This window comes from Amblyomma maculatum, chromosome 2 (assembly GCF_055883805.1).
Source record: "Amblyomma maculatum isolate TAMU_Amacu chromosome 2, ASM5588380v1, whole genome shotgun sequence".
In the NCBI taxonomy this organism is placed as follows: domain Eukaryota; kingdom Metazoa; phylum Arthropoda; class Arachnida; order Ixodida; family Ixodidae; genus Amblyomma; species Amblyomma maculatum.
In genome coordinates this window covers 32,428,605-32,451,105 of record NC_139345.1, presented here as the reverse complement: position 1 = coordinate 32,451,105, position 22,501 = coordinate 32,428,605, and the positions used below count along the sequence as shown (strand labels likewise).

Sequence of the window (22,501 nt, the reverse complement as noted above, 5' to 3'; positions counted from 1 at the left end):
CAGAATTCTGGCATCATCATCATCAGCCTGACTATACCCACTGCAGGGCGGAGGCCTCTCCCATATTTCTCCAATTAACCCGGTTCTGTGCTAGCTGCATCCACTTGACCCCTGCGAACTTCTTAACCTCATCCGCCCACCTAACTTTTGACCGCCCCCTGCTATGCTTTCCTTCCCTTGGAATCTAGTTTGTTACCCTCAGCGACCATCGGTTATCCTCTCTTCGCACTACATGTCCGGCCCATGCCAATTTCTTCTTCTTGATTTCCACTAGAATGTCGGTAACTTGACTTATTTCTCTCACCCACTCTGCACGCTTCCTGGCAACGCAAACAAAAATGGTTTGCTAACAAGGTCCGGCTATAATTTCGAGTGAACAAAGAAACACTGGCAACTCTAAGCGCTACATTTGCAAACATGACTCCCCTCAAGGCACTTCAGGTTTATACTAATTTAGTTTCTCTGGGTTATTTGCGTCGGCGAACTGTCTAACGGTGAATGATCTGCAAATAGTTGCAACTGGTCGATAAGACATTCTACCCGTCGATAAGTGCTTTCGACGAGAGGGCAGGTTTAGGTCACCGTCTGTGCTTGCATATCACGAATGGCACCTACATCATACTAGCGGTTGAAAATTTTTGCGGTCAACATAATTACGAACATATCCATTTCCCATTGCGCATCGGATACACTATCGCATGAGGCCGATCGGAGCTTCCCACGCACATTAGTCATGCTTTTACTTCCGGTGAGCGCAGAATCATGACCTGTCCCTGGACAATGGCTAGCTTATTAGGCAATTGATGTTGCAGCGAGCTGCAAGGCATGGAAGGAGGTAATATGAACAATACACTTCACAGCAACTGCACTGCATGAGTGGGAAGCAAGTTAGAAATCGTGCTTCGAAGTTGTCTTCTCCTTTACCTTACATTACCGTCACTGTCATTGTACAGTGCATTTCTTAAGCGCTGGTTCTTGCTTTGAATGACGACAGTAGATATAACAGTAAGAGAAGGAGGAGGAGTGAAAGGCGAAACAAGAAAGAGATTGCATGAGCGGGAATGACTCTGATTGGACTAAAAGGAATATAAAGTGAGGTGCAAGGAAAGAATACATACATACATACATACATACATACATACATACATACATACATACATACATACATACATACATACATACATACATACATACATACATACATACATACATACATACATACATACATACATACATACATACATACATACATACATACATGCATGCATGCATGCATGCATGCATACATACATACATACATACATACATACATACATACATACATACATACATACATACATACATACATACATACATACATACATACATACATACATACATACATACATACATACATACATACATACATACATACATACATACATACATACATACATACATACATACATACATACATACATACATACATACATACATACATACATACATACATACATACATACATACATACATACATACATACATACATACATACATACATACATACATACATACATACATACATACATACATACATACATTTTATTGACTTATGGGAGAAGCAAATATGTGGCGCCTTCATAAGGGCGAACGCTTTCCTAGTGGAACACGGTATTTGCAGGCACAGGCTGCCGCCGCACCAGACCGGCAGCGTCACAGGACTCTGCGGTTGGTACCGATAAGGAAGCAATAACAGGGACGATAATTCATATTCGTATAATTCATATTCTTAAAATCATCAAATTGTAACCACACAACCTAAAATAAGTTAACTCTGCGACCAATGAAAAGAACAAAGAATGGCGAATATAGCATGCAGGTCTGCAGTTCCCCATATACGCGTAATCGTTCGCTTAATTCTCTTTGCTATGAGTCTAACTACTAATTTTCTCATTTATTCCACTATTATCATATCACATATACTCATTAGCATTCAGTAACATTAAGATAACACATGGTTGTGTGAAAGACCACCCGCCATAGAGATAAAGCCCTTCTTTAGCCAACTCATATAAACATGCCTGCTTAGCATAGCGGTGGCGTGTCTTTTGGAGATACAAGGGGGTCCCTGAAGGTTCGGTTCCCATCACAACCTCCCATCTCAAAGGAGCTGATCGAGTTTGTAGTTCCCGCCATCTTGTACATTCTCGTGACGTCACACAACCCACCGACCAATCAGTTTCCGGCCATGGCACCAGCCAACTACCACCTGCCACAGGCCCGCGATTGGTCGCTTACAGCGCTAAAACCGGAATTTCTGGAAAACAGGGCCTTTAAAGTGACCCTGGTAGCTCCATCATAATTGTTATGTTAACAAAACCAATAGGGTACTTCATTGTAGCTTATCCGGCAACAAAAGAATGCCGCGATACTTCGATTCAAAGTTGAAAAGGCTTTCTTTTTTTTTTTTTTTCGCCGCTCTTTTAAACATAGTTTTCCCCTATGACGTAAAATGACGCACACTATGACGTGAACGCCGAACCCATAGTTGTTGGCACGCGGCTAGCAGTGAGCAGCCGAAAGTGAAGCTAAGGTTTGCTGGGGTTGTTGCTTTGTTTTCAACAGCCATAAATCCTGTTCCCGAGATCGATAACGAAGCTTTCGCGACAACGCCGGCCTGCAGTTCAGCGACCTCGGCTCTATCAAGCATGCGATGCATTTTAGAGTTGAGCCGACTCGACTAGCATGATATCAAGAATTTCCAAGCGCGGACAAAGCGGCGCAGTGTGGGCAGCAAGCATAGCTGACATCGCCTAGCGACTATCACGACTGACAGTAAAGACTGCTACGGACGTTTTTATTCAGTAGCAGAGTCATTCACTGCTTGCATTACTCTGACACTAGAAAGAGGTGACCCGTGTATTGTGACATGAAAGAAAAGAAGGGAAACACAGGTGCTGTTTTTCTCAATTTCTTCCGTTTCATTCAGTCTTGCATTTCTTAAATGAACCACCCAAGCTGCCCTTCGTACGACGCTTCCTTAGGTGTTTACACCTTATGTGGCTTAATCCAAAATTGTCAGTGGCAGGGCACAGGGGAAGCTAAATTACTGGTCATTGTACAAACTTATGGGGCATATAGGTGTACGTAGCAAGGATTGTGTACGTACCGAGACGACGACAGAACAGCGAACATTGAGAAATTAGAATATTCTGAGATACCTCTGCAAAATCCGATGCTTATTAAAAATATGGGACATCTGTGGCACCCTGTGACAGCCAGCCCAAAACTTCAGCACGCTACGGTGGCAACCGTTCAACGATAATGAATATTTAAATGCTTGAAAAAACAATATCTGCAAAAAATGCAGTTACGCTACACAAATAATAATAATAATAATAATAATAATAATAATAATAATAATAATAATAATAATAATAATAATAATAATAATAATAATAATAATAATAATAATAATAATAATAATAATAATAATAATAATAATAATAATAATAATAATAATAATGAAGATCATTTAAGTTCTCTAAAAAGGCGAAGGTTCAAATCCTATTCGGTTGTGATCTTCTTTCTCTTTTTTTTTTTGTTTTCCTAAAGGAAGTGCCCGTGACATTTTGAAGTTTATGGCTCGTTTTTCAGCCCTCTTTTTCTCTCCCCTGTCGCAACCAGGCCCGATGAGGGGCCTATGGGAAAGCTGCACCTGGTTCCATGCAGGTTTATTCGGCACAAATAATGATATCCAGAATCCTGTATAAATCTTATACCACTTTTCAATGGGGAAGCGCTTGCCGATGCGTGAACTTCGTACGGGGAAAACCTTGGACTTCCCTTACTGCTCCGCGGTGACAAAAACCAAACAATGCGAAAAAGCGAAACGACGTGGGCATACAAAGAGGATCGCTGTGATTGCAAATCGCCGAAACCGAAACGTATCGAAACAAAACGAGCCGCAGGTTTTCGTTACCTTCCAACGTTTAGGATGTCTTTTTACCGCGTTCTTTGCGTGATGAAAGCACGCATGCAGCTCCGAAACAAACCTTTCTTCACAGTCCATACACGTAACCGTAACGCACATTGTAAATTGCAAATTGTAAGAAAGCAGCACTACAAGACAATGCGCAAGAAGAGAGCATAGGGAAGAGTAGAATTGAAAGTTACTCTACACACCAAGCTAATAAAAGAAGAAAAAAAAAAGAACAGTATGAATATGTTCGTGATCAGCGCACGCACCCTGAAATAAACGCACATAGCCTTTCGCTTTGCATAGGAATTCAAAATCAAATTATTTTCCAGATGCCTACCCAGCTCATTAATGTTGCGTTCATCACGTGGTCTGGAGACGTTTGACGTCAGATGTATTATTTTCGCAAACGGTATTTTGTAATTTTACACGCTCAAAGAGAAGGGTCGTCCAAGTGCCAGGAAATTTCTTGCCGACATAAAGCACGGACCTTTCTGGCTTACCTTTCTGGCTTAGTTCTTTAACAGCAATGTGAGGCAGCGCAGAGCTTTTACTTGGAAACGGAATTGATCGAGCATTTACACTTATAGTTGCCTATTTTACGAAAACAGCTTCGTTCTATCTTTTAGTATAGCCTTAATTTAGAGCGACCGCAATTCTGTTGGTGCGAGTGATGAAAGAAATCTGAAGCTAAACAAATCCTTCCTTTTGTGCGCCGCCGGACTTGACTCTCGATTGTAAAGGAAGTTACCGTGCCTGTATATATTTTCATATGCCTTCTCCCACATATTCACCCATCATGATCCTCTTTCTTCCCCCCTTCCCTAGTGCAGAGTAGCAGGCCAGATTTTAATCATTCCGGCTAACCTTTCTCTCTTTCATTTCAATAAATCCATCTCTCTCTCTCTCTCTCTCTCATGAAGTCTTTACACGTTTCAAAATTACTGCGAGATCCAAGAACAAAAGCTGTGGGCCGGAATCATTGAAAGAGTCAATTTTTACCTACTGGGAAGAGCGGATCAGAGAAGACATTTTGTTTGTTTGTTTGTTTGTTTGTTTGTTTGTTTGTTTGTTTGTTTGTTTGTTTATTTGTTTGTTTGTTTGTTTGTTTGTTTGTTTGTTTGTTTTCTTGAGCATAAATAAATGTATTATTTCACTAGACCAACGTATGATAGAATTCTAAGAATTAGCCTTTAGCTGTGTGCGGAACTGAACGTCGTTTTTATAGCCAAAAGAAAGAATTTTTACCATGCTCTCGTATGAAATTAAAAGAACAAATTAAAGGTGTGGGTTTCTGTCCAGCTGACACAGCTAGGATTTCGTCCATTACAATGCTTCGCTTTCCAACATGACAACTGCAGCCTCTATATCTTACAGCTGACTTGCCGCAACGGCTCAACTCCAAGAAATTGGCTTTCCTTATTGAGATGCGCGAAGTCATAATGCTCAGCTTGAACCACTAAACTTGTCTGGTTGCGCTCTGGAAATTAGACAGCCGGGATATGAACTTTCAAAGAGAAAGTCACTGCAGGCTCAAAAAAAAAAACATATTTCATAATTTTGACATGCACAGTATCAGCTTTCCGTCAAGAAAAATAGAGACGATGAATTATTGCTTCTGGGTTGTTACGTGACGATCTTCTTTTATTTCTTTAGTCTCCTATTTGACACGCGTTGTTTCCCATCAAGTGTCAGGTGCCAGCCTTCCTTCCTTTTGCACTAGCATTTTCGTTCCTGAACTAGATAATAATATATGCGAATACTTGATCAATAAACACTGAAAGAAATGAGCAACCAGCACAGTGAGTTGCTACTTCCAACATTAAATAACGTTCTCACAAGTTGCGCCCTCTGTGAATTATTCGCAACCTACAAGTGTGCGTCCTGCCGCGGTGCCTATTGGTTAGGGCGCTCGACGGCTCGTGCCGACTCTGAGGACGCGTATTCGATGCCCACCGCAGCGGTCGCGTTTCGATAAAGGCGAAAATCAAGGCGCGGGTGTTGAGTGCACTCTCGTTAAACACCCCAGGCGGTCGAAATGTACGGCGTCTCTCATAGCCTGAGTCGCTTTGGGACGTCAAACCAAGCCAGACCAAACTTGCAAGCATGCGAAGGTCGGCCACAACTGCAAACGTGCACCGAAAGCAGCCAAGCAAATGACAAATCGTAGAACAAAGGCACTAATTCGCCTGTTATCGAAGTCGAACATCCGGTTAGGAACTAGCGGCAATAATGACACGACTGTCTGTCCAAAACTAAAATAGCACAACAGCGAAGTCGCAAAAATAACAAATGTCATTATCTCAGTGTCGAGTTTTTCTAGCTTCCGATAAGCGCAGTCAACAATGAGCTGCTATCTGCAACAAAACTCTACTTATAGTAATGGCGTATATGCTGGGAATGATATCTGAATATAGCCACTGCGTGCTTAGAACACCTGAACCGAATTGTGAGTTTTAGCAAAGAACAATGTGCGGCTTCGTGTCTGAACACATATTTGACACCTGTTTGCAAACACTATTGTTCATTCCATTCTATGGTAGAGGTTCCATCTGTCCAGTAATCCAGGAATAACGCTAATACACTGTGTGGAAGCAGGGACTTCTACAAGTGCAGGCACCTGTGATGCGTACAGTGTCCACGTAGAGCGCCTATATCATTCATCGCGTGACGTTCATCCTGGCGTACCCTGATTCGTTCCGTCCTTGAGGCAGAGTCTGACGGCGAAAGTTTGTACAGCGTTTCATCGTGTCGCTACCTTCCCACGACTAGACTTTTCATTTTCTCTGGCATTTCTCTAAGCCAATTTTAAATTTCGAGAGCAACGCCGATGATTGTTATACGTCGATTTTCGCTGTTTTCCTACCCAAATAGATAGCCATCACTTTGCTTTTCGTTCTCGCTTTGAAGCAGCGTAATTGAGCGTATATACTTCCATGACTCTGTTTTCACTCAAAAGCTTCCTAGCTGTCAAAGAGTCTGCTGAGTGTGGATTGCGCCTTCAGGAATATCCTATACGGCAAAATGGTAACAGTTAACAAATGTTACTCCTTTCTTTTTCGTCCCAGCTAATGGCTATTTTCAGCAGCCATTTTGTTCACGGTTCCCTTTCGTTCCGCGCTTTAATCAATTTCTTCTTATAACTTCTTGTTCCATTATGAAATACACAACTAGCAGTTAACGAAGAACTTGTGTCTTCCTTTAGCAGTAGTCTGCTTTCTTCATTTAGTGATATGGTGTGAATACGCATTTGCAAGAGTTTTGGCGCATGTGCCTTCACATTCAGGTCTCAGGGACAACTTGTGTATGCTTGAAGAATGTTCCTCTAGCGTATTTCCTTAGGTTCTTTCTCTTTTTCGACTGTCCTCTCTCATCTCATACCCTTTTTACATTCCGGTCGTTGCCAACTTCCTTGAGATTCCAGCATCTCCACGACATCATCTCAAATTTTCAATATTTTTCTCATTCTTTCGTTCATTTTCCTCTCCGTAGTTGCAAATGAGCGCTACCATAAGAGACCCCTTTATTTCGTGTGTTCTTCGTATCAGTCCTTCCTGTAGCAGAAGGAAGAGTAGCTGAAAGGAGAGAGTGACAATTCGATCTTTGCCAGCTCCTCAGAAAGAGACTAGTATGCTTATTTCTAGGTACCGTTCCCTGTCCTGCATTGTTCCGGCCACGCGAAGGTACTCATACCTGTGCCGCTTGGGAGTCAACAGGTGCTCTTAGCGCAGCATTATCTCGCAGCCTATTATATTAGCCCATTGTACGCTCCTTGCTCTTTATCAGATAGATATCGCTCCAACAGGAAAGTTTTCCAATTCGTCCTTTGTTTCAAAGGTAACTTTGACGTCAGTTCCTCTGCACACTCTCTGCGCTTGCGACGCACTGTGTTTGGTTACACAGTCTGGTCAAGGCCATACGCAGGCACCATTTCGGTCAAACTCTGTAGCAATAAAAATCTGAAGGCAAAATATGTCATATTTTCTTTTATTTAGTTTTTTTAATCAGAATTTAGTCGGAACACTAACTGAAATTCTTGCGATGTCATGTTTTTTGCGGGAGACGCGTTTCTTTACATTTTGACGCTCGCTGCTCTCCCATACTAGGCGTTCAATACAGTGACTTCTTGATTAGATAAGATAGGATTCTGTGGAGCATGCTTGTCAAACAGCTGCTTGCCTTTCACATTTCGATGATCATTGATATCGGGGCAAGCGCTTGCCTTAAGTACAGTTTGTTCATCTGATTCAAACAGTGTGCCAAGAATCGCAACGCGCTGCCGTTATGCTGATAAATGTTATGAACGTACTCGGGGCAAGGCAAACACAGCTTGCACGATGCCTCCCGAGTATTTGCGGCCAAGCAGACAGTGCGGTCTCGATCGACGTAACGGTTACTTTTCTTTTTTCTTCTTTTTTCGCAACTAGCATGCTTATATCCTCACACGATGCCCGAAGGAATGTGAACGGGGAAAATAGCGGCTTCGAGCGCTCTGTTTTGCTCTCTTTGAATCTGGGTACCTGGAAGGGCAGTCCTCTCATTTGTTAACGGTGAGTGTAAAATCTTTCATGATTAAATGTGCTTCACATACTCAGCTTGCAATAACTGCATTGCATCTCTTTCGTTGCGTTCAATGCCTGCTGAAGGTTGCTTTGTTTTGTTTAAAGGAATACTGGGTGCCGTTTAAAAAAAAAGAAAAAAAAAACGAACGTACTGCTTACACTGGTTGTTTCACATGAGACGCGCACATGCAGAACCTATGCCGAAAGAAGCTGAGAAAGAAATCAAGACTCTCCTTCGACTAAGAAGGGATGATATGCATGATGCTTCCCACCCCGATGCCCTTACTGCCCACCTGATTGCAGAGTACTTTTGGTTGAGACATAGCACGCCGACGACGGCATTATAGCGAGAGAGAAAGGGAAAAAAATGTGCATCGTGCTTAGCATCCATCTTGCAGAGCAACAGCGCTGCCCGCTTTCGGCACCGTGACATAGTACTTGACAAGTTCGCTGAACACCAAAGCTGCCCGTAAACAAAGTCCTGTGCAAGCGCAGGTTAACCGACAAACCTAAATGCACTTCCTGAAATTGTTTGTCGTTTGAGGCTTGCATCCTCGCATCGGGGCTCCCCGGATGGCTCCTACATCTTCAGCAACCGACATGAACTTGTTTTCTAGCTGTACCAGCATGGCTAGCCATAATATTTTCTAGTCTTTGGTTCTTGACGGCACAGAGAAATGATGATCATGATGAAATCAGCTAACGAGCACAAAGTAAGCAGGTTTCATGGTTCATTAGGAAAATAAGTGATGATCGTTCTCTTCATAGTCTTTATGCACACGGAGCCTTCGCCGCGATGGCATACTTCCCACATGGATAATACTACGGTAGAGAGACTACCTGTAACGCTGCTGACAAACCATGCTACTGCAAATTCAAAATAAGAAATCCGTCACAAACTATAGTCCTTACATTCTCCAAAGTTATCATTAAGGGAGCATATCACACGGCAAACATATAATGAAATTTCTGTGTAGCGATCTTCATAAACCTTTTTCCAAATAAAATATATTCATGAAAGGTTCACTATGACCTCAGTTCTCTCACCTGGTTTCAATGTAGATTTTTTCATCCGATCTATCAGCTCCGACCGTTCTGTGTTATTGGGGTACAACTATCACTCGGCATTTAGGTGCCATAATTAAACTACCTATATATTGAAGATACTTAAATGGTCTCTATCTCTCATTAACACGTTATCGCTGTTTGTGAAAGCTGCAAAAGTGCAACAGTCTTGCTTTCCTGTGTTGCCACAACTCCGGGCAAGCAGCATAGAATAAGGCAGTAATCTACTCTTATCGCAAGTCTGAAGACTTGGAGGCCCGTGCCTACAATAGCTGATCAACTTGGTTATTTTCTGCTGCGTTGAAGTTTATTTTGCTTATCTAATGCATTACGGCTGAACTGGCTAATTGCATGTCCCCATATTGACTTTGCGTAGCGATACCTACCGGGTTAAAAAAACGCTAACGACATGAAAAGTAGCACTGTAGACTATGAACAAATGAGTATTTGCACCCTTCTTGTGACTCCATGAACACTGCCGAAAAGTTTGGGAGACACTCAAGCGGTAGGTGAGAGTTACCTAGGTAGAGATGGAAACCTGTGTCGGCGATAAATGCCAACACGGCCTGGGGGCGGGCCCTAGATGTCCAGATTCTTATGTCTTGTGGTCGGCTAGGGTGACCTGGCAACGCCAACGCCTGAAGACGGTGAAGATGATCCATAAACCATGCGCACCGTCTACTCATTTGCAGGCAACTATTAGATAAATTCAGACAAGCAACAATCCCTCTCATCTTCGCGAAGAGCGGATGAACACACGTATCGAAGTCTCCTACACTTCGGATTTGGATTAGATGAGCTCCTGGTCATGCCAGGAGCCCATCGAGCTGAAAGATCAGTTCCCCTGCGAGACCTTCCATCGAGAACTTGTGATTTCATCGTCATACGCAGCGTCCGGACAGGATAAATATTATAAGCAAATGAACCTACACCAACGGCCGTGTCTAGAAAAATAAACAGACTATTCCAGCATCACACCCCGAACTCTCCACTTCGTTTATTCGTTTCCTGAGCAAAATTCAACTTTCTATCCTTTATACACCGGAAAGGGTATAAGTATACCGTCATCGGTTGGATCACATACACCTTCATGTCACAACTGTCAGGAGCCTTATATGCCGACCTTTCTCACTGTCCGTACAAATGCCTACCAGCCATACATCACCACGTTACCCCTACCCATCTTTTAATTCATGGAGCGCTTGACTCGCACCAGACCAGCTACGAGACGTGCGGCAAGCCCGTTGCCATCACAGCGGCTGGAAAAGGCTGCGAATGAACTATGTTCGCTCTCTTTTTAGGAGTCTGCCAGGACTTCAACGTCTTAAAGTTATCTGCTTTGGGTTAGTTTATCGCACAGATCAGACACTGCTGATTGGAACTGATGGTTTTCTACACTGTTATTCTTGGTGGTTTTTAGATAAAGCTTGGAAACGCTTGGTTGGATAAGCCGACTGCCTTTGATATGTACTGTTGCTTGCACAGCAGTGACAATGCAAGGATGCAGTCAGGCGAGTCTGACCAGTGTGCAGCGACAGAGACTAGATGTATGGTCAATTGTTTATTCGTTAACATTTGCGCTCACCCACCAGCACTTTTAATCAGGGATCAATTCTCGATTCTGCATGCAGGGCTACGTGATGGTGCGAGATGGCGCAGTCAAAAGGACGAAATACTCTGTCGAGTTGTAGAGTTTTTGCAGTCAAAATAAATGTGTAATGGCTGGTCAGCACATCCTGGTGTTTCCATTAACAGAGACGTTATGCGGCAGACTGTGCTGGCTGGCGTGCATAGGATAAAAAAAGTATTTGCCATCTATGTAAACTGCTGTCTCCAACACCTAAATTTTCAGCAGCCTTAAAACGGATGTGCAAGTATGAACATGATCCGTGCGGATGGAGCAGTACACCTGTAAACGTCGTTGGGTGAATTCATGGCACAACCTTGATATAAGTGCACCGTATGTAAATGTAATCAATAACAAATCTCAAACTGCCATCTGCCTTGAATTTTCAGTATAAGCATATTACTGGGCCTACGGATGCAACAACCGTAGAATGTCTGTTGCAGTTCAGGTGCTGTCATGGACACCACTTCGACCTGTCGAGCCCTGCTCCTGTTGGGAAGCAACTTAATCGCCGGACCCTTTGTCTACTGGCTACACATCCGGGCAGACGTTCGGCAAGGCTCACAGAAGTAAGTGCTTTTAACCCATGTTGAGTCACTAGCGTCATAAGTATACGAAGAATAAATTTTTGCAAAATCCGTTTATTTATTTTATTCTGCCGCCCTCAGTATGAGGACTTAGACAACGTGCGTTTTACGAAGTATGTACAACATGTAACAATACATATGTCACTAAGAGAAAACAAGGCAACAGCATTGAGCAAAAAAATGCGTGCGCGAAATACGAATGCATATTTCTCGTTTATAAAACTAAGAAAATAATGATTATGCAGCGTGCAAGGATTTGAGCACGAAAATGGAGAAAAAGTGAATGTAACTGCCAGCAACTTATCACTAAAGGGAAGAGAAAAAATAGTGGTTTAACTCTGGTTAACCCTAGTTGAATTGCGATAGCAGCGGCGGAAGCTTCTTTTGCCTGCTACATTATTCCCCTATCATGCTTCTTCTTCTTCTTCTTCTTCTTCTTCTCCTCCTCCTCCTCAAACGTGGCCTCCACCGGGACTACGCGATGACTCGAAACCTGGCTCAGTATTGCTATCGCAATAAAAATTGTGGAGGTTCAACTATTCTTGAACCTAGTCAAAAGCGTTAGTCATCGGTCAGCGCCGTATTCGCTGCTGCCGCTTCTACTTTGGCTCGATTACGCGCTTGGTAAGCTTATCGGCGATAGGCTAGACTGGCGTCTCTTTGTTCGATGGCCTCCGCAGCATAACCGGCACGGCTGCGGTCTCTGTCTCTAGCGAGTGGCTTCATCTATGCCACGCAGTCTCTTTGTCAACCCGCCTGGTGGATTCACCTGTCACTACGCTCGCGATCGATCACAGTCGCACTCTATGTGATGGCGCATTTACGTAGGTTAAATGTAGGAGCGCGACAGGTGCAACTTCATGAAGAGGTGTTGCAGATAGAACTTGGTGAAGACGACGATGTTTGCTGCAAATCGCGAGTGTGTGTTGTAGTTTTACAGGAGGCGTGATCTGCTTTGGCGATAGCATAGAAGTCCTGGCGTGGTGAACAATCGCAAAACAAATTCTTTCATGGAACCCATGTGACGTGATTACCTTTTCCGACCTGTCAGAGCCGGTGGCAGATTGGGCGGCAGATTGACATATAGGAGCAACAGATTGTGGCTCACTTTATATGTTTCCTGATACATCCCACCCAATACTTCGAGCTTTTCTACAAATTTAGTTAATGCTAATTAGCCACATTGTTAGTGTTTGTCCTTTTTCTTTTTATTATTTTGGCGAGTGTTCGGTTTTCTACTACGTTGCCGCCTCGCCAGACGGGTTTCCGTCCAACAATTTACCAGCCATGGTTGTATTCTCCAACTTCGCTGGCAGTCCTTATTTATGTGGATTTATACAGGAGCTATACTTTTATGTGCGTTTTCTGACAGTATATTTTTCAAAAGAGCTCTTATTCTCAGTGCCACGAGAACTCTTGTGCAAAGATTTGATTTTTATGTTTTTTTCTTGCGTCCTTACAATTAATGGAGCACTGTTCAATCTTTTCCGGAACATCACAAATGCGGCAGTTCACAGATGACACGAAAATACCATTTTTATGAAGCCAAGTCTCAAAGGCAATGTTTCTGTGTGTAACTTGAAGCTAGACTTAGTGCAAGGTATGAATAATAATTACTATTGTTATTCACCTTGCACTAAGACTCTCTCATCACCAATATAGAGTTCCGCAGTGGCACTCTCTATCTGTGATGAGCTCTGCCTTACCTGCGATGGATTCGTGCCGTTGCCATGGCGACCACCATTGTTTACATTTTGCTCAATAACGCAACCTTGACGAATGTGAGCAGTAGATCCAACGATTCAGTACATCTAACGCTCTAAGACAGAAAGACAACAACGCAGTGTACAGGCATTCGCACATGACAAGGCTAACACGCTCAACAAAGCGCAAACGATGGTGGTTCATACATGATGGAGTAGCGGCTGAAAAAAATTAAGTACGTGTGACGGTGTGATACGTATGGCATTCCAGACAAGAAGCTGACATGCAATGTGTCACTGGTAGATTCGCTATCGCATTCACGAATGAAGAGATATTCTAAAGAAAATCCGGGGATGCATGCTGGGGTCAACCAATATATTCAATCCAAAAAGCTGCGGTTCACATCCAATCTTTCGCGTCATGCCTCGAAGAGCATTTAGAAGTCCGCTTCAAGCCAGTAAACTCGTCCTTTTAATGCCACCTTTCTAGAGCTTACTAGACTAACGATCCTACTTATGATCCAAACTTGTTGGAGTTTTTCCGATATATTCTAGTTAGCTTCCGATGATATGGCCTGGCGAGAGCGCGTATGAATCTCTTAAAAGAAAAGGCTCAATCCCTAAATTTTCAACCAAAGGTTTCTTGAAAATTTCTTACAGTCGTTGGCTCACCAAGAATTTTGAGGTATGAGGGGTTCAATACACTATTCTTCTGACTAAGAACTGCCGGCATCAAGAGACCAGTTTTCTATAGACGCTCGCCGGGGTAGTCGTATTGCTCAGTAAAGAATAAAACTTCAGAAATAGTCAGCAATCAATATTTTCCGTACACTTACAGAGTAAAAGGATAATGAAAAGCGTGGAAGTAGACATCTAAAAGCATGGGCAGTACCAAGACATTTTTGTATTAGAATACCAGTACGTATTTTCAGCAGGAATTTAACAGTCCGGTTCTACAAACGAAGGGTCCACTTTGTGCGGCTCACCTTGTACGAACTACACACCTTTTCTAAACCACTTAGAGTACTGCCTGTGTAGAGCTAGTTGGTTAAAGCATGAATATATACTAGCGCGCTGCACAGTGTCATTTTTCCACAGAAGTTAGAAATCAACGAACGACACATCTACTTGTACCGTGCGTTCGACCCTTCACATATCATCTTTGAAAAACTTCCAGGGGTGCGCTTAAGTTCCGCTTAAATGCAGTAAATGCGAAAGCATATCTCTTAATACTACTGAGCAAGGGACTCGAACGCACGACCTTGGCTGGAACTCACATTATTCACCATGCTTGAACCCATGACCTTCTCTGGTACTTGAGACCACAATCTTTCTTGGAGCTCGAACCCACGACCGTTTTGTGAGTCGATCCTAAGACCTTTTCTAGTACTCGAACCCAGGACGTTTACTGGAAATGAAGCTCGTGAACATATTTTAGAAATCGAAACCTCTGCCTTCTCTCTATCCCTAAAATCAGTTTTCCTTTTAATTATTAACAGTTCGTGCGGACACCTTCTGATGTGAGTCTTTGTACAATCTGCAGACAGGCTATGATGACGCCCCTCATGAGGCAAGAAATGTATTAGCATTAAAAAGAAATCGTACTGTGTAGTGCTTGAACATGCACCAGTTCCCTAACTGCAAATTCTCTGTCAGTATTCAGCGGGCGACTTTTCCACTGTTGTCAATACGTGGAATGAGCAGCTGGAATAAATCGCCGGCATGATCCGTTTTTCAAGATATCTAAAGATTCTAAAGATACCGTAAAGGACAAGGAACAAGCCTGGAGTTTGTACAGTCAACGGCGTATCTCTACTCTACAGCTAAAGCGCAAACGCAGCTTCAGTACCAGTCCAGCCTTGAAAGCGAGTGGGTGGGGTCAAAATTACATCTGGAACTGCACGTGCACTGTACGATTATGCATCGCTCGCTCGCGTGACCGAAATTTTGTAACTTTCGTAAAGCTAAGTGGCAGTACAGCAAACTTGATATTTTACCCAGCCCTGATATCATTTATGTCACGTCATCTCGCAGGTACCACCGAGCCGCGCTACTGTTCAGCGGAGGGGCCTTGTTCGGTGTGTCGTTCGTCAACATGCTGTACACGGGCTCCAAGACACTGAACCAGGCCACGTCGTACGAACTGCCGGCCGCAGAAATAGTGGTGTGCATCGGCTTCGCAGTCGGCCTGTGCCTCCAGCAGCTAGGCCGTTTCATTGCTGACAGGGCTGCACGCACGAGGTCGACAAGGCGCCTGTGAGTGAGAAAACGCTGTTTAACGGTTTTCAAAGTATCCTGAGGCATTTATGTCTACATATACAACACAGACATCACTTAGTTTGGCCACGGGGCCCAGTAGCGTTAGCTACTGGCATTATTACTAGTCATCTCCTATCGCCTGCGTGTTTCACCTACGAGGAAAGTTTGGTAACGACGTGTGCGCAGCACTTCAATGTTCTTCAAGCGCGTACACCTTTCTTAGCTGTCTTGTACTCAACCTGAGCACATCAGGACCTTAACATGAGGCGATGAGCATATAACTCTGCATATGAAGTACATACATCGCCTCGCAGAAAGAATGTGCTAGGAATCAATACCGGGCTCTAAGGTGGCTGGAAAATTACTCCTAATCCTTCCACTACCGGAACCTCTTTCTCTCTTTCTGCTCTCACTCCCATCTTCTTCCCTTCCTTATAGCGCAGTTCAGGTGTTTACGGACTAGTGTGATGGATGCTGCGCCTTCCTTTCCTGCGAACCAATTATTGTTATTATGTAAGGTGGCTGAATTATTGCACCAATTTTGAATGAACTTGAGAATAGTCATTTTCGTATTCCAGCTGAATTTTTGAGAAAGATGTGAACTTGTGCCTAATGTAATATCTGTTCTATGATACTTGGCTGCATAATCAGGCCCATCAGTTTAGTAACAAATGTTCCACTCTTTATTAATTAGTTTTATTGTTCTAAGACTCACCTTGATACCCTGCATAATATTGCCGCGAACTACTTAAATTTTTATTTGTTCTTTCGCGACAGCCGCTGTCATGCGGCCTTATCCCTGTGATTTTAGTGCGCAGATAGATTCTGTATTCTCTGTTTGTTCATGCTCGTTGTCACGAGACGATGCTTTATCGTTTTGTTTGTCGCGAAAGATGCGTCGGGTTGTATCTCGAAGATTTCGGCCGCTCGCGTGTATTTCTACAATGTTCCAGGTCGTGCTAGTCACCGTTTGCGGCTTTATCTAGATCTTTCCTCGCCGCCTTTAAATTCAGCGCTGACAAATGAAACTGGCATTCGTAGATTGACGAGCGCTGAGCACGATCGTTGCTATCGCCGCCGCCGCCGATTGCTTAGTTATTCTGCGGGCTCAGGTCAGCCGAATAAAGGATTGATTCCTGCGAAGATCGTCTCTTCATTTGTTGTCAACGGCATTGTCACCACCACGTTACAATATGCTTTGAACTGAAACATGATTTATCGAAAGTGATTTACCTAAGTTTGCCACATGCTTTTGATTTCGCAAGTTCTCTAGCGATTCACGGACTCAACGCCCCCTAATTTCATACAATTGTCTTGAATCCTGCATCCCTCTTGGGTAAAACTCTTTCCATATATATAGTAATTTACTATTTAGGACTGTAATCTTTGTTTTCCTCGCTACTATTGTTAGTTAAACTGGAATTGCTGCACCGCGTGCAGTAATTCTTTCTATAGCTTACAATTAAATGTACCCGCGTTCTTCTCCTCTACACCCCCCCCCCCTTTTTTTTTCCTAATCCCGCTACACTGCATGCAATGCCCAAAGGGCCAATAGTAACTGAAATTTATGTGCAGGTCCCGTACCGAGAGCACCATGCTGTCATCCTACTCAGGAAGTGTCGACTACGGAGCCACTGAATCCAGTCGTGCGCATTCAGACATGCACCCAAGGGACAAACCACTTCCACCTGTGGACCTCTGGGCTTCCGTGACAGCCGCCGGCATCTTGACCGTGTATTACATGCTGCAGTGTTTCACGCTTGGACAAATTCCCGATCACCTGTCAGAAGTGGCCAGCAATGGTTTCAAGACAACCATAGCGAACACGGTCATGGCCTCCGTCGCCCTGGCCGTGGTGTTGTACACATCAGGGCCTCGGTCAAGAGTTCCTCTCATCGGGTGTTTTCTGCTCGCCCTACTGCCTGCGGTGGCCTTCGTTATCGGCGCTGAGACACAGTGGAAGATATCAAGGTTCTACGTGGGCATCGCTGACACATTTTCCTGCGGCATCCTTCTGTGCGCGAGTGCGCTCGGCATTCTCTGCCCTTACACTAGATCAGCATCCAGCTGCTGCTCGTTCCCGCCTGCTGCGGCGGGAGTAGTGTGCACGATACTGCTACGCTTCGGCCTTCCAGACGTGTGGTGACCCGTGAGAAGTGCGAATTGTCGCTGTGACCTTCGCTCGACACCGACGTCGTGCGTCCACTGCCAAAGACTGTGCTTTTTAGAGCTGTATACGTGGATAGTGAGCAAGTCACTTTTGTATTGTGTTCGCTATGGCACCTTTTTAAGACAGGGTGCTACACCTCCAGGCCAAGGGCCATGCACGAGACGGGCAAGGGTCGAATGCCAGCTCGTGATGAGAGTTGTTCCTAAGTGTGCATTATGTACCTCTTATACTCCAGCTTTATATGGCTGCAGGCACACATAATTGTCATCCACCTTAAGGTGAATACAAATACGTAAAGCAAGGGTAACGAATACTTTGGTCACAGACTACCTCTAAGAGAGTTTAAAATATGTTTTAAAGGACGGTACTGCTGTCAGTTGTGTGACTCAATGTGTCCGGCATTGTTGTGCACCGGCCAGACTAAATGGGCACAGTTGCTAGAAGAACACGGGTAAAAAAAAAAGGAGGGAGGGAGGGGGGGAGGGGGTAGAACTACTTGGGAAAAAAGAAACAAAAATCTTAACATACAGTATGCATATCTCCGCAGTGTTTTTCTCAAGCAAAAAAGCCTAACAAAAACCGATAGATTTTTGGGCTCCATTGCGAATAAGCTGTGCCAGTATTCAGACTTCCCGTGTTGTTATCTGGCTTGTCACTGCTTCATCGGGGCAAGACTAGATATACATCAAAATTTATTTTCAGCTGACTCTGCCTAAACCACTGAAAAGAAGCATGTCAGGGCGACCTTCTTTCCACTTTTTGGAGAAGAGGTTCAAAACGGAGACCCAGTGCCGGCAGGCACAGACTCTCCAGTACCACGTGCGCATGCTGAAATTTGACCATGAATATCCTGAGAATAGTGCCCTTGAAAAAACACACCAGCTATCAAAATTTTTTGTCTGCGTTGAGATGTTCACGTAACTGGCACAACAGATCTCATGGACGATCAGAACCGAAAAACTACGATACATGAGTGCGTCAAATAAAAATAATGTCTGTGCCGTCAGGCATGCTGCTGAGATACGGGGTCAGAAGGCGGTGCTGCGGTCAATTTATTCCTAACGCATGCATCCCGTAAATTTGCTCCGCGACTACTCCAGGTAAGCACGGCGGTGATATTTGATGCTTTCATTGCAAAGTTAGCCTAGAAGTGGTGCTCCTTATTTTTTATCTTTGTGTGTGCGTGCGAGTTCGAAACTGTGAGGGGCTCATGAGTGAGATACAAACATGTCACCTATACTATCTACAAGCGACAATGGAGCAGTGATGCATTTCACATTGTCGCGACGTCTTTAATGTGTTCAGTGCTATTATATTGTATTATATTAGGTAATTTCGCATCTTATCAATACAGCGTATAAGCCAAGCATTTAGTCATCATGATAGAATACTCAGCCGTGTCAGTCTCCAAAGAGATATCACTCTTTTTGCTCGTTTTGATAGAATTGCTGTGAGAACGCCTACACCTTCTTTGAGGTGTAAAACCTATTCATGATCATATTCGTGTCTTATTTTTTTTTATGATTTGTAGGATTCTTTCCATGCAGCTTGTATTATTCTGGCAGCACTCTGTATGCATGAATATGCCGACATGGGACCTCTAATGCTGTGCTTGCTCTTTCATGTCAATAAACTAATTATCATGTCGCGAGCAGCGGAAACATTTTTTTTTCTTTCATTTATCTGGGACTTACAGAACACATACACTGAATAGAAAAAGAGCGGGATAAAAGTGTATGGAAGACGTCTGATAATTCGAATAAATGGCAATACTTTGCGGGCAGAAAGTGAAATAGATTACAGGGTTTATTTTCAGAGCCCCATCACGCAAAACGGCTTTAAACATCTGTTGCTCTCATTTTCTGATATCAAGAGTATTTGAGCAGTTTAGAAAGTGCATAGTTTCCAACATAAGAGTCAGTATTTTTTTTTTTTTGTAGATATACTTCTTACGAGTTTCTAAACGTGTAAAGTTGCCGTTCTTACATGTTTGAATCAAGCAATATGACCATCGGAAGTTCCGAACATTCATTCCTATGTTGCCTTTTTGTTCATCGCATGGATAGCAGTTCTTCATGTATTAGTTATCTTGTAAGCAAGCAGTGAGAGAGAGAGACAGTGAGTTAAACCATTTAATGAACAACCGAGAAATTATCCAGCGTTTGGAATTTTCCTTCTCGCGTTCTATAAGCCCAGTAGAAAATTTTCAGCGACCATACCATGGTCCCTAGGGATGGTTGGTTGGTTTGTGGGGTTTAACGTCCCAAAGTTGCTCAGGCCATGAGAGACGCCGTAGTGGAGAACTCCGGAAATTTCGACCACCTGGGTTCTTTAACGTGCACTGACACCGCACAGCTCACGGACGCCACTCCGTTTAGCCTCCACCGAAAAGCGGCCGCCGAGGCCGGGATTCGATCCCGCGTCCTTGGGCACAGTAGTCGAGCGCCTTACCGCTGCGCCGGGGTGGCGCAGTGATCAGTGAGCAGTGAAAAACAGTGCGCGTAGCCAGTTAAAAAGATCACTGTTTTTCGAGGCCTTGTCTGTCCGGGTACTACCAAGGCGAAATGATGGCTCATGCTCCAGCTCGTATATATATATATATATATATATATATATATATATATATATATATATATACCGTGTGTGTGTGTGTGTGTGTGTGTGTGCGTGTGCGTGTGCGTGTGCGCGCGCGCGCGCGTGTGTGTGTGTGTGTGTGTGTGTGTGTGTGTGTGTGTGTGTGTGTGTGTGTGTGTGTGTGTGTGTGTGTGTGTGTGTGTGTGTGTGTGTGTGTGTGTGTGTGTGTGTGTGTGTGTGTGTGTGTGTGTGTGTGTGTGTGTGTGTGTGTGTGTGTGTGTGTGTGTGTGTGTGTGTGTGTGTGTGTGTGTGTGTGTGTGTGTGTGTGTGTGTGTGTGTGTGTGTGTGTGTGTGTGTGTGTGTGTGTGTGTGTGTGTGTGTGTGTGTGTGTGTGTGTGTGTGTGTGTGTGTGTGTGTGTGTGTGTGTGTGTGTGTGTGTGTGTGTGTGTGTGTGTGTGTGTGTGTGTGTGTGTGTGTGTGTGTGTGTGTGTGTGTGTGTGTGTGTGTGTGTGTGTGTGTGTGTGTGTGTGTGTGTGTGTGTGTGTGTGTGTGTGTGTGTGTGTGTGTGTGTGTGTGTGTGTGTGTGTGTGTGTGTGTGTGTGTGTGTGTGTGTGTGTGTGTGTGTGTGTGTGTGTGTGTGTGTGTGTGTGTGTGTGTGTGTGTGTGTGTGTGTGTGTGTGTGTGTGTGTGTGTGTGTGTGTGTGTGTGTGTGTGTGTGTGTGTGTGTGTGTGTGTGTGTGTGTGTGTGTGTGTGTGTGTGTGTGTGTGTGTGTGTGTGTGTGTGTGTGTGTGTGTGTGTGTGTGTGTGTGTGTGTGTGTGTGTGTGTGTGTGTGTGTGTGTGTGTGTGTGTGTGTGTGTGTGTGTGTGTGTGTGTGTGTGTGTGTGTGTGTGTGTGTGTGTGTGTGTGTGTGTGTGTGTGTGTGTGTGTGTGTGTGTGTGTGTGTGTGTGTGTGTGTGTGTGTGTGTGTGTGTGTGTGTGTGTGTGTGTGTGTGTGTGTGTGTGTGTGTGTGTGTGTGTGTGTGTGTGTGTGTGTGTGTGTGTGTGTGTGTGTGTGTGTGTGTGTGTGTGTGTGTGTGTGTGTGTGTGTGTGTGTGTGTGTGTGTGTGTGTGTGTGTGTGTGTGTGTGTGTGTGTGTGTGTGTGTGTGTGTGTGTGTGTGTGTGTGTGTGTGTGTGTGTGTGTGTGTGTGTGTGTGTGTGTGTGTGTGTGTGTGTGTGTGTGTGTGTGTGTGTGTGTGTGTGTGTGTGTGTGTGTGTGTGTGTGTGTGTGTGTGTGTGTGTGTGTGTGTGTGTGTGTGTGTGTGTGTGTGTGTGTGTGTGTGTGTGTGTGTGTGTGTGTGTGTGTGTGTGTGTGTGTGTGTGTGTGTGTGTGTGTGTGTGTGTGTGTGTGTGTGTGTGTGTGTGTGTGTGTGTGTGTGTGTGTGTGTGTGTGTGTGTGTGTGTGTGTGTGTGTGTGTGTGTGTGTGTGTGTGTGTGTGTGTGTGTGTGTGTGTGTGTGTGTGTGTGTGTGTGTGTGTGTGTGTGTGTGTGTGTGTGTGTGTGTGTTTCCTTTTCATTTATAAACGTATACACATTGATGTTCTCGCGGCGGCGTAGAATTACCATGGCGACATGCTACGGGGCTCCAAAAAGTAAAATAGAGTGCGCAAGTAGTACCCAAACTGTCTCCCAGCTCTATCTATATAGAAGCGTAAACGAATAGAGACAGTAAAGGTTCATCAGTCCCATCTTGTCGTTTCGATGCCTTATCGCCGACACGGGCGACGCCGTGTTTCTTCCATCACTCTAGACAGGGGAGTTTTCATTGCTTCATTCAGGCTCTTATCATTGGAGTACCCCCAGCCGAAATGCTTGGTCTTTGGCGACCCACCCGTTCTGAAGCGTCATAAATGCGGCCGCGTTCACAGTGCGTGCTCACTTACCTGCCGTCCTTCGTACTCCGATTGCTTCGCGTACTTCTTCAGCCATCTAATTAATGCGTGCCTGCAGTAAATCG

General features: G+C 44.2%; 1 protein-coding gene across 2 annotated transcripts in view; it reads left to right on the top strand.

Moving 5' to 3' along the window:
- The window catches only part of LOC146198300 (zinc transporter ZIP1-like), a 37,559-nt gene extending 19,171 nt beyond the window's left edge, over nucleotides 1–18,388 (top strand). The window contains exons 1-4 of one of the 2 annotated variants that reach the window (XM_084593724.1): nucleotides 8,252–8,508; nucleotides 11,656–11,781; nucleotides 15,537–15,758; nucleotides 17,337–18,388. In XM_084593724.1, the coding sequence (XP_084449850.1) occupies nucleotides 11,669–11,781; nucleotides 15,537–15,758; nucleotides 17,337–17,907 (906 nt within the window). In that variant the 5' untranslated portion in view covers nucleotides 8,252–8,508; nucleotides 11,656–11,668 and the 3' untranslated portion in view covers nucleotides 17,908–18,388. Of the gene's footprint in view, nucleotides 1–8,251; nucleotides 8,509–11,655; nucleotides 11,782–15,536; nucleotides 15,759–17,336 lie in introns of those variants that run through there. The other variant, XM_084593725.1, reaches the window with a different exon arrangement.
- The last annotated feature ends 4,113 nt before the right edge of the window (nucleotides 18,389–22,501 follow it).